This window comes from Schistocerca serialis, chromosome 4 (assembly GCF_023864345.2).
Source record: "Schistocerca serialis cubense isolate TAMUIC-IGC-003099 chromosome 4, iqSchSeri2.2, whole genome shotgun sequence".
NCBI classification, from domain to species: Eukaryota; Metazoa; Arthropoda; class Insecta; order Orthoptera; family Acrididae; genus Schistocerca; species Schistocerca serialis.
The window spans coordinates 766,072,160-766,085,250 of NC_064641.1; the positions used below are offsets into that span (position 1 = coordinate 766,072,160).

The following is a 13,091-nucleotide window of genomic DNA, read 5'->3' on the forward strand; positions in this document are numbered from 1 at the left end:
TTTAGATATCTAGATCTCTCACTCTCAGAAACTGTCGTTAATACTTGTCGGATATATTGTTAACAAGGGTATGAGTCTGGAAATTCCCTTGCCATGATATTTGATCATGAGAGCCCTGGAAGTACGATTATTATTCCTGATTAGACAAAGAGAGAGAGAATTCTCTGCTGTGCCAGGCCATATCCCAATTCCATGATGCACATATTACTGCTAAGTTAAACACACCATCCTACAATGTGCTTATACATACACTACTAAGATATTCTGTACTGTAAATATAATAATAGATCCGAATTCTAAGAGCAGTACAGCACTAGATGAAGTGCCTTCTACAGAGAGTATCATTTTACTCAATACTCTGGGAAAGTCTTGATCAAATTTTCTTTCAAGTGTCTGTGGTAAGTAATTTAACAGTCTTGGGTGTGGCACAAAAGCACTAAGACACCATCCTGCAAGCAATTATAAATTTATTACTAATGAGTACAGGACTTTTACAATGCTAGAAAATGGTGAATGTATTTCTTCATACATCTGTGTAAAACATAACAGTATTACTTTTCGAGACCATATGAAACTTTATAATGTTTTGTATTTTCCAAATGTTTATGTGGATCACTCACATCGTCCACATATTCCAAGATTAAAGATTCACCATCCACTAGATCATTTTCTTGTATTAAATCATTAAGTTTCTTATCCACCTGCATGCAAAGCAGCTGTCCACCCTCATAATGAAACAACCTCAACTTTGGTGCTGTAGCATCATTATTTCGATTAAGAACACCACACAAATCAGAAATGGAGTCAATAGCTCTTCCAACAGTCCAATGTCTGGAAACAAAAACAGGAACAGATTGTTTTGAGAGAGTCAGTGGTGGAAATATCATGAAATAAACTCTGTCTGCAGCTGGAATCCCTTTGTTGCCCACTGCTTTATTCTTCAATTTCATTAGCTGAACTTTAAATGCTGTCTTGTTGTTCTTTTTCTTTGCAAGTGAAAGTCTCCGCTCAACCTGCAAATAAAGATAACATGTAACTGTTGTACATCATAAAGAATTTACTAAGCAATGTGAAAAGATGAGCTCATCAAAATTCAAGCACATGGACAAGTCTGTACAGTTACAAATATTTTTATTTTGTCACCACCAAACAGTGCAATATGCACATTAACTGGTTTCAGCTAGTTATAGTTAAGTTCTGATGTGACAGTATTTTGATAGTTGTCATAACACAGCTCATGAATAAGCAGCATGCATCAAAATATGCCACACAATGATACTTCAGTACATCTGAGAGAAATGGCTACAACAAACTGAAATATCACAGCAGTATCAAATGTGTGTTCCAAGATTTAGAATTTTGAGGAAGCTTCTGCTCTGATTCCAAAGCAAGAGAGAGGTGCACAGAGTAATCCTCTGAAGTTGGTAGGTACATAATATACAGATTTTTGGTGCTTTAGACATGTAACTCAAATTTTCAGTACTGACCGACTTACTCAGTACTCATTACTGGTGCTATAGGGTGGGTGCTGATTCTCCAGTTTGAGATATGATCTCATAAGCTCACAGATGTTATATGTTTCCTGCCCTTATATGTGGTCACTTTCCCATCCAACTGCACCAGTTCCTAATATTTCCTGTAATGCTTTCAGAGTCTTAATCTAAGTTCTCTGGAATGATTTCACTGTATAACTTCTCATCAAGTATTATAGAGATGCTTTGGGAACCTAAATGGGCAAAGGTGACATTCTTTTTCAAGAAATGCTTCTGAGAAAATTTAGAGAAATTGCATTTGAAGCTAACTGCATAACGATTCTAATGCCACCAACATACATTTCACGTAGGAAACACATAGATATGATAAATTAGGGATCGTACAGAGGCATATAGACTGTTGCTTTTCTCTTTCTATGTGAGTGGAATATGAAGGGGAATGACTAGTAGTGGCACAGTATACCTTTTTCCATGCACTGTATGGTGACTTGCGGAGTGTGTATGTAGATGTAATGAGCAGTAAAATTGCTACCCATACCATTACTTCTGTTATTGTAGTCTGAAAGCTTCTTAATCAGATGTTGATGGACTCCCCGTGTCACATCACAGACAACAATAGTCACTTGACACAGACAGTCAATGCCCAGTATCTACCTTAATGAGAGCTCTTTACAGTATTTATCTGTAGGAGTTAGTGTTTATTAAAAGTGCACTTTTGACAATGAGTAATCTAGAGCAAACAAATATTCTACTATGCAGATCCTCTCCTTATGGAAAAAAAACTGAGGTTCATGTCTAGGCCATCTGCAGCAAAACAATACAAACCCTTTCCATAGGTTTTTTTTTTTTTTTTTTTTTTTTTTTTTTTTCAAAGTTAGGATTTTTTGTCCATGATTATTCATAATTCTTAACCACATTTCAGTTCATCCACAATATCGTTCTGCTCTGTTTTCTGAATCCAAATCATACCTCACCTTCATGCAGGAGTCATCAATGTATTTACTTTCTGAAACTTAACTTCATTTCACCAGATCCCTAACACACCCTCATGCATGCGAGATGAGGCATACCATTTCAAAAAGGCAGAGAAAGGCCATGTTACTGAACCAAAGTGTGTCATTTGGCAAAAGGAATCTCAGAGAGTTTGATGTCTCATCAGCAAGGTCATTAGATGTACTTAGACTGGGGAAGGGAAAGGGCTGGGCTTTTCCAAAACGAACCAAGATGGCATTTACCTTAGGCAATTTAGCACAAAAAAACCTAAATCCGAATTTGAACTGCTGTTCTCCAAAACACAAATCTACTTTCTTATCACAGCATTGTCTATTTTGGTGCTTCACTTGATCTTCATTCAAAATTCCCTCTGACAAAATGAGCCCTTTGAGTTCTCGGTCCTTGGAGTACATGTTTGTGGCCACCCAAATAGAAAATAGAAACTGCCTAAGATGTGCCTAAATTAACACACTGAGAGATTGTCAAGCGAGCCATGTGGTGGATGATACACAAAAACTTCAATGACACATGAATAGCAACACCACTGCTTGTAAATTGGTGAATAGAGTGACAGTGGGATACAATGGTATGTTTGGTAATTAACACAGCCACATCAACTTGTGATCTCTCACTACTAAGTACATGATTTCTGTAGAGGGCATAGATTCTTATCACAGGAGTATCAGAACATTTGAAATGTATTTCCTGAAATAGGTATATGCCTATTGATTGTTCTTCCATTTGCGTTCTGTATTTATTTGTGTTCAACTGAAGAATTAGATATAATTTTTGATGAGCATTTTCTTTCCCTCCTTTCTCATTGCCTAAATGAAGTACAGCAGCTACTAGAGGGAGAAGAAGGAGCTGTCCATTAAAGCACTGATCTCTACAAAGTTATCTTCACTTTGGGAAACAAGAGCACTCAGCAGTATGGCAGTTTTAAACTTTCTATCTTTACTTTTCCTTGATTTTTTCTGTGTGTTTCACTGTACTCCTATGAGTTGCTGTGTGAGTTGAACTGGATGTTTTTCCACTACTTACCTATAATCCTGTCATATCATCTTGCTTAGAATATGTTGCACATGCCGTAGTTTGGAAACAAGTATGGGCAACGTAACATTTAAGTACTTGCATATGAATTTTCAGGGATGGATATTTATGGCATCCTCAGTACTATGTTTAGTAGCAGAATTAGTTTAATTACAGGTTGCTTCAGAGCTGTAGCAAAGAGAATCATAAAACTTGGTGGCTGCATAGTCTTGAACAATGATTTCCTTCGCTGTAAGTTACTGTAAGCTGCTGAATCTTCTACTTCTCAGCATATACACAGTCATTCTCTGCTCCAACCAGGATATACACACTGAAAGTTAACACATTTTGAAGACAATTTACATGGAGTCCGGTTTCATGTGATGCTGACTGATATTTGCTGTTGGTGGGTATACCACTACAAGCCATAGTGGTGGGTGTGAATCTCTGGCATTGGAAAGATTCAGAGGATTTGTCACCAAAGATCAAACCTAGAGTTTTCATACTCAATCTTTACATTATTTACTTATTTCAACAACACATATCAGTACAGCTGGAAATTGAGATGGTGGCATCAATAAAATTGTTCAAGAGAGCATCTAATTGCCAATAAAGAATACCTGATAAGAAAAATAAAAGAAAAAAACATTACATACAATCACAAAAATAATTGGAAAGAGTTATGCTGCAGCCAGAGGATGTGTCATATACTACAAATGCATCATATGTGCTAAGAAGGCTTGTAAAGTTTAGTTTCAATCATGTCATTACTGGAGAGTGAGTTTCAAGTACATGGGGTAAGTAGTAACATTCTATCCCAATATACGTACATTTATGTTGTAGTCATAATTTATTATACTGACCTACAGACCTCATAAATTAATGACTTTTTAAGTACAGTAGTGTAATACACCAAGGAGATAATATGTCTTGCACTATCATTGCTTCCTGACACTGACGATATGTAAAAATGCTTGCCTGCTACTAAACACACTGGCCCAATCTTCTGTCCAGTAATCTTGGTGTAAATCAGCCTTCAGTTCAGGCAATCTAAGGTTCATCAAACTCATATCTACTCAAGACTGGCCGAGTTCCCCTGGAAATCACCATACACCATGATCGAACAGACGTGTGGCTCACCAAATACCACAGCATGGAGAGAATTATCCTTCTGCTACAGTAGACACTGACATACAGTTGCTCACACACCCTCTAGTAACTGCCAATGACACCAAAATCTACAAAGAAGCCACATCAGTAATCATCCACCAGGAAAGTAACCCTCTCAGCCAAAAGATAGTATAAAAGTAATAGTTTCTCTCTCTGCTGAAGTTCACATTGTCTTCCTTGAAAAGGGATGGTTGGCAATACTACATGACAAAACCCAATCAACGCTTTGCCACTTTTCAGTAGGTGGTGAAAATAAGGAATGAGTGTTTTTCTGTCTTAGGAAAGTATTAAAATACTCTCACTTTAATAGAAACAATGGCCAGTAAGAATTTTGTATCCATGTTATTCAGTGTCCTTCAAGAAAAGATGTGGAAATATTTACAAACAAATGTTCATGTCATGTAAACCAGGCTAATTTTTTCCATACTATTAAGTGCTCTCTGCAATCCTGTGCCCCGTAGATTAACAACTAAATTCAAGTATACCAAAGTGGGTTGTGACCAAATTTAATACTTTTAGGAGACAGACTGTGTTAGCAGAAAATTATTAGGTAAAACTTTTTATGGGTCAAATCGGCAATGTTAGGGACATACGGAGTCATTTGTTTGAAACAAAGAATTGCAAACATAACCTCTTCTCAGAATGAGATTTTCACTCTGCAGCGGAGTGTGCGCTGATATGAAACTTCCTGGCAGATTAAAACTGTGTGCCCGACCGAGACTCGAACTCGGGACCTTTACCTTTCGCGGGCAAGTGCTCTACCAACTGAGCTACCGAAGCATGACTCATGCCCGGTACTCACAGCTTTACTTCTGCCAGTACCTCGTCTCCTACCTTCCAAACTTTACAGAAGCTCTCCTGCGAACCTTGCAGAACTAGCACTCCTGAAAGAAAGGATATTGCGGAGACATGGCTTAGCCACAGCCTGGGGGATGTTTCCAGAATGAGATTTTCACTCTGCAGCGGAGTGTGCGCTGATATGAAACTTCCTGGCAGATTTTAATCTGCCAGGAAGTTTCATATCAGCGCACACTCCACTGCAGAGTGAAAATCTCATTCTGGAAACATCCCCCAGGCTGTCTCCAGTTACATAGCCTGTGTGATTTGTTTTCTAGTGTGTGTGTGCGCGTGTGTGGGGGGGGGGGGGGGGGCATCAGGCGTGTGTCAGCGCAGATTTATCTGTCAGCTGACTTTGGGTGGTTAGTACATTTTTATTTATTTTTTTTGCTTTTCTAATGTACCAAGTGTATTGGGTTTGTTTATAATGTATACGATTTTCATCAAAAGCTATCAAAAGTTGTGTTGGAGTAATTTTTTTATGATTTTGTAGTTTGGCTCGGTTGTTGAAATTCATATTTAAAATTTATAGTGGTGGATATCATGGGGAGTTTGTTGTAGTTATTTTGGTCGGTTAGGGTTTGATAATAGTTCCATTAGTTGTGGTTCTTTATGATTATGGGCATCATTTGAATTGTTTAGGTCACGCAAAATTTCCAATACCCATTTTTTGTTATTGTCATTTTGTTGATTGCCAAGGTTTAGTATGGTTGATTTTTACATTAATATTTGTTTTGATGTGTCGTCATTATTAGAGTTGTCGAGCATTGAGTTTGTCTCCATTCATAACCCCTAATTCCATGCACTTGTCCTGTGAGTTTAATGTTATTTCTGCAATTAAATATTTTTCATGTTGTTTGTGCTGGTGTGCATGCTTAATGTGTGATGTCACGGTTACCATACTGTACACATTTTAATTTGGGTAGTCACCAACTTGATGATGTTACAGGTCAAAGCCGAAGTGTAGTACTACACTCTTTGGATTTGCTTAAATAGTTCAATATCCTTCAATAAGACCCAAAGAAGAAACACTGCTGCGAACATGTAATCTCTATAGATACAGGAAAACATGAGACCAACAAGACAAAATCATTCTGATTTGCCATGATAACTACAATATACTCAAATGGAATGAACACACAATTAGTGAAGGCCTACATTACACTATACTTACTAATTAAACTCTGCTACCTGCATCACTAACAATACAACACACAGATACAACCAGTTAGTAATGCTTCCTCACAAAACTGGAAAGACTTTACTGGCCCTTGGTCTGCACTAGGTTTTTAATTATTCAGAATCTGGACAGAATGTGACTTTCTCACTTTGGGATACATATCCCTTTACAACTGTTTTCATGCCCTCTCATCAAAATATTCAATTACTATTTAATTCCCTACACCTCACTTTACTCTCTGTTTACTCTGCTTTTTCCTCTCTCCACTTCCTCCTTGATCCAAATTTCTCGTGTCTGCAGAGCACCATTTTCTGTCTTCTTATGACTGTAACGAACACTCTAATGAATAGATGTGTTCCTTCCTGTCTCTCAACCAATCAACTGTTTTCCGTTGTGCAATATGTGGGTTTTAATCTCCTCTGTTGCAATGCACTATCTGAACTGAATTTCTCTCTGTGGTGAGCCTAATGAAGTGGAACAGAAATTAATAACAACTGAGGGCAGTGTAATTCTGATCCCTGCTGAGTTATGCAGATTAAGACTTCATGAATCATTTCAATTAAATGTTATGATGACTAATTTTGAAGACCACAGTACTTTCATTCTCTTATCCAACTGAGCGAACAGCTCTATACATGAACTCAGATCAGCAGGATATTGACCTCTAACCTGTATGTCTTCCTTCCTTCCTTCCATCCTCTCTTACTGTGCCTAACACTTTTCCAGATTCAGTGCTGTCAGAGACACCTTGTCTTTTGTTACACCTTCTTTCCTTTTCCTTACATTCCCCCTGAAAGAGAGTCTTTCTCTCTCCCTTTCCCCTTCTACTCTCAGTGAAGGAGCCTCTGCTCTTTTACGCTAGAGGTTTGATGCTAAATGAAACGAAGAGCAAAGTTTTCAGTAAGTATAGCTGATTGTTTACTGTTACTTTTAAACTTCATTTTTGACTGATCAGAATAATAAAGTGACTGAAGGACATTCATGAAGAGCCATAGGCACAGTACCAGTGTACTAATAAGAGATATGTGACATCATGCTGAATATGTTAAAACAATTATCCTGGAAAGTGCAGTATAGAGTATGATTTGCAGGATTGAAATAACCTTTTGTTTGTTTGCTTTCACAGATATCATGTTCGACATATAAACAAAGGAAAAATGTAAATGAATCTCAATAGGTACACTGGTGGCTGCAACTGTCATTTGCAACTCGCAGTGGCAACAGCAAACAATACAACCAAGTTGAAAAGAACCAAGGATATGATCAAGTTCATTCTTTGAGTTGTGGTTTTAGCTGTCCTGTAAACAATTATCTGCCAATCACTTTATTATTCAGATACAGATTTCTGTGTTATTCATACAGTTTCATGTAATGCTGAAATTAAGGAGTAACACATGAAAAAACAGAGGAAGAAAAATGAGAAACATAAGTACTTTTCACAGTAAAAATTAAAAACATATATAATACATGAAATCTTGCAGTACCTGTATGTCTGCTTCTTGTTTTGCCATTTCATATTGTTTTTTGCATATGTTTACATCCCTCTGTCTTAACTTTCCATCATCATCATCCAAGCAACCGTGATGACGATGCTGCAGGCAGAAATGTTGGCAACACACTGGGCAGTTCATCTGGACAGCACTGGAATTGCCACATATAGAGCACTTGTATGAGATAACAGGCACTGCTGAAATTTCAGTGCCACGCTGCTCAGTGCAGTTGTGTCTATCTGGCAGGTAATGATCATTGCAAAATATTTGCTTGCAGTGCTCACACTGGAATGGAAGAAAATCAAGCTGTTTGCAGTCTGTATGAGCACATTGCTTCCCTACGTGTGGCAACTCCATAGTGTACAGCAGTTACCTAAAACAAACAAAGTCTGCATAAGTAAAATTACTACATCCCAGAATAGTGTAGACACTATTCCAAGGTCCATTTCACATGTTTTCCCAATGACAATATTTACATACATATACGATTATAACTGAATTTTGAAGTGTTTCAAATTGCCACCTCAAACACTGAGGGCCTTTATTTGCTCTGCACCAGTCCTTGGGAAAATTGTAAGTCACTAAAAACTGAGAATTTTCAAACGAACTCACACCGTATTTTAAACTTTTCAGCTGTCATAAAAAGGGCATTCTTGGATCTTAAAAGCTCACAAATTGTTATCTTTGTTCATTTCTTACACTTTCTTTTGACACACTACGCACAGATACTACAAAAAATGTACACTGGAGTACACTGCTTAGCATACCTAGTTACTCAACAACTGAATGAAGTAGCAGAAAATCAACAGTTTCATAGACACATATCTGTTGTTTAGTTGTGTGGGGAAGGAGACCAGACAGCTAGGTAATCGGTCCCATCGGATTAGGGAAGGACGGGGAAGGAAGTCGGCCGTGCCCTTTCACAGGAACCATCCCAGCATTTGCCTGGAGCGATTTAGGGAAATCACGGAAAACCTAAATCAGGATGGCCAGACGTCCTCCCGAATGCGAGTTCAGTGTGCTAGCCACTGCGCCACCTCACTCAGTCACATATCTGTGGCAAAGACTGCAATTAGCTTAGACTATAAATATTCAAATGTAGAAGAATGTTCAATATGTGTTATCTGCTTTGACCAATGACATAGGAAACTTGAGGTAAACGCGTAAACTGTACGGCGACTATAATGTGATAGTACTGGTGATTTTTTCATGAGTTAAGTTATTTATCAGTTTGTCCCTCCCCCCCCCCCCCCCCCCCCCACACACACACACACACACACACACACACATATTCACAACAAAACTGTTCCCTTCCAACCTAACCTACACCTTGGGCTAAGCTACAGATCAATGTGTTACAACAACCAGTTGTTCTTCCTTTTTTCCTACATTTGTTTGCTTGTCCAAGAAACAACAAAACTGTAAATATATCCATCAGAGGTTGATGTGACAGCAGCCATTATAATTACATCACTCACCAAATCCAATGACTCATATCGAACATTCCTCTTGACTCCCAACTATTCTTGTTTACATAGGTTGTTATATCAGTTTTATTTGAGTACTTGCAAAATACACTTAACTATGAAGGCTGACACTCTTAGCCAGGAGGTATGATAAACATCATGTTACACCACTGCCTTTCAACTTGGCAGCTGTAACCTGTGACCAAGCAAACAAAGTAGTCACTGCGTTTTGAGAAACAAGCTAAAGACAGGCCATGCTGACATGACAGAAGCCACGTCCCTGCCCCTAGAGCAAGGCTAGTTACCACATGTCCAGCCCAAATTGGTGCTGACACAGTGCTGTACAGGAACCAGACTGTCACAGTGGTGACCCAGGTTATGCCATGACCAAGCCTGGCACTGCACTACTTCTGGCCCCTATGTGACCGAAAATGATGTTCTGCTAAAACAGGGCAGGTTCGAGCAACCATAAATAACACTCGCTCCAGCCACAACAGTACCTGTCATTCTTAGCAGCCAGCTCCATGAGGTTCCCAATGACAGTTGTAGAACTGATATTGGTCATCCAGCCTACAGCTACTAGAAGCCAAACTGGAGCCTTCCAGCTGTGGGCCATCTGCCAGCTCACTTCGGCTGACTATGGAGGGCCAAACAGGGTTCCAGGGTTTGCACCTGAACCTGCCTTGCTGCTATCTACCTTGCCTACACCACATATTGGTGTCCACAGGTTACTGTATCCTATGCTGTGATTTTTGGTTCCCAGCATGTACACATAATCTCTGCACTGAGCCCAGCACAGGTTGATCTGCATCTGTGCATGACTGACTTGTCACTGTATGCCTGTTGTCTGCACATGCATGACACAGATCTACACTTGCCAAGGTGCTGGCATCACAACTTCATTTCAGTATGCATATCCAGCATAGAAACTCCATGAGCCAGCTGAAACATGAGGCGATGTATTGAGCAAAGTACACACCACTGGCTGGAGCCAGAATGCATCGATGGGTGCTGACCGTGCAAGGTGTCATCCCAACTGCTGTACTGTGTGTAATGAATAATTGGGCAATTGTCTTCTCAAGGTTTTTGTGGCTTTATGACAACAGTTCCCCTAACTTTACATACCTGCTGCCCCACCAAACATTCTGCATCAGCACTGCAACCTACAACAAGATTATTAGCACCTAAGCCATCCCAACACCTGCTACAGTGCTTATGAAACAACTGCCAAATGCTTAGCCATTAACACTACCTTCAGTTAAATTTTCCAGTGATCCATGGAGCAGTAATAAGGTGAAAATGTTTCAATAAGCATTATACACAGTTTATTACATTTTAAACTGTCAGTTGCTTGTTCAGTAAATAAAGATACAACTTTTTAAATTCCATCCCTCCCTTCTTATGCTAACAAACATTCTGAATAATGTACCCTGTCATGTCCTATTATTGTTAAGTGTTTTCAGTTCTGATCTGAATCTATCAGGAGGGCTGCTCTTATAGTCTCTTTTGAGGATGATATTTTATGATGGACAAGATATGCAGCTCATAACATTCTTTAATTTCTCTTAATTGCAATCTGCCAAAGATGACAAATAAAGAATTTAACATGCTACTGAGCACAATTTCATTCAGCTGGGGGCAAAGGATCAGAATGGGCAAGGAAATCAGGCGTGTTATTTTCAAAGGAATTATTCTAACGAGTGTTTAGGCTTCATTTTATTACACTCCTGTCTTGTATGTGCTGACACAACTTCCCTCATTCTTAAGTTTTAGTCAAGGTTACATAACATTAATTTCTATTGCAGTTGGCACTTGCTGTGACAGGTTCTATGTGGTTTTCATTTAGTTATTTGACACAAATCAAACTATTGTTGCATAATGGAGAGCACTCTGTAGGTATGTAACAACAGTAAGATACAAAGACGTGTATTCTGGGTACTAAGGCGTTTCTGCAACCAACAGACAGAAAGACATTCGCTTTATGTAAACGTTTATGAAATTTGTGCACATCAGCCAGTCACGAATTGATCCATGGGCTACGGACATCGCAGTATACATTTAAAACAACTCACTCAACTGACCAGAAGATGACCAAAATATTATTGCTACCTCTCATCTGCATAAGACTTCTACATTGTACAAAACTTGCTTTAATTTGGAAATCCTTGGCTATGTTCGGTTGGTACAGTTAGTCCGAGGTCGGTCCACTTCTGTTCTTGTTCTTTCAGTGTAAGATGTGAATCACCGTTGTCTGCTTCGGGATCAGGTAATTCAAACGGCGGAACTTCTATGTCATCACATGGAAGTTTGTCTTCACGCCATGCATCATCAACAATATCCAAAAATCTTCCTTCAATTGATACCTGACTATCCATAATTACACGGCAAATGTAACTGTAATTTTATCATATGTACGGGAACACAACATTAACAGCTGTTATTATCCCACAATTTCGAAGGAAAATAATAAACATACTGTCCAAAGATTCTCTATGCCATCAAAGGTGACTTTAGTCATTAGTGTAGTGATTTGAGTGAAGCTACCACTTCCATGTAAGCTGCACTCCCACCTCCACCCACCAAGGAGATTCTGACTTCCTTGGTTTCCACACACAAAGAAAACAAGCATATGCCTATCCCCAAAACGCTGTTTAACGTACAGGTCTGATACACTTTCCTCTATCAGCGTCCAAGAACTTCAGCAGCTGCTCTTACTCTGCAATCGTTCGTTCAACAGTACAGGCCTTGAGACGTTTGTTTTGTAAGGGAATAGTTAACGTCAACGCAGAAATTGAGCTTTGTTTTCAGCTGTGAAAATAAATACTTTGTAAAGCGGTAAATATTCTGAAACACTGAAATGGGAATCTCATTCCAGCCTGCAACAATTTCCTTTCACCACTGAATAACATTAAAGAAACACATATTGTAAAAATAAGCTTGTTGTAATGAATGTTATTCTCGCAATCTAAAATAACAGTCGTGACAATCTGTCCTCTCTTTGTTACCCACTGCGACAGCAGTGCTACAAGCGGCCAGCAAGTGATAATGTTGAGTTTGGCGAGATCTTGCGAAAGAGTAAGCGAATCGTTTAGAACTTTATTATCAGCCGTTCAACACATTTTGATACAATTGACCTTGTCAATATGCGAGGTACAATTAATATAATTAATACAACAGAACACTTATTAACACCGCTGTGTAGTTACAGAAATACTTGTTTGCTCACACATATAAATGCTTAATTACGTTTGTATATTAATTACGTACATTTACATATTAATTACCTACATTTACAATTTATAATTATCAATGGCTACTGGAGCAAAGACAATAGTACGTTCAGCCACAGGTATATAAATGAATGATTCTAATTGTATACTTATTAGATACAATTTTCTTTAAAAGTACACTTACTCAAAGCACAATTCTTGAA

The 13,091-nt window shown here is 38.5% G+C and overlaps 1 protein-coding gene across 2 annotated transcripts; it reads right to left on the reverse strand.

Annotated features, from left to right (window-relative positions):
• Positions 1-449: 449 nt before the first annotated feature.
• On the reverse strand, positions 450-12,274 carry LOC126473314 (AN1-type zinc finger protein 1-like). Of its 2 annotated transcripts, none has more exons than XM_050100295.1 (3): positions 12,135-12,274; positions 8,187-8,565; positions 450-1,013 (listed from the first exon to the last, which is right to left on the reverse strand). In XM_050100295.1, exons 2-3 carry the CDS (start codon positions 8,547-8,549, stop codon positions 552-554), a joined length of 825 nt encoding a protein of 274 aa, XP_049956252.1. In that variant the 5' UTR covers positions 8,550-8,565; positions 12,135-12,274; the 3' UTR covers positions 450-551. The 2 variants fall into 2 exon arrangements, with proteins under 2 accessions (XP_049956252.1, XP_049956253.1); XM_050100296.1 differs by lacking the exon at positions 12,135-12,274 and adding an exon at positions 11,808-11,947.
• Positions 12,275-13,091: the final 817 nt, after the last annotated feature.

Excerpts from the sequence above, each read along its gene's own strand:
- LOC126473314 (XM_050100295.1), bottom strand. The coding sequence starts at position 8,549 with ATGGAGTTGCCACACGTAGGGAAGCAATGTGCTCATACAGACTGCAAA. Across the intron at positions 1,014-8,186 it reads AACAAGAAGCAGACATACAG|GTTGAGCGGAGACTTTCACT; the intron begins GTACTGCAAGAT and ends CTTTATTTGCAG.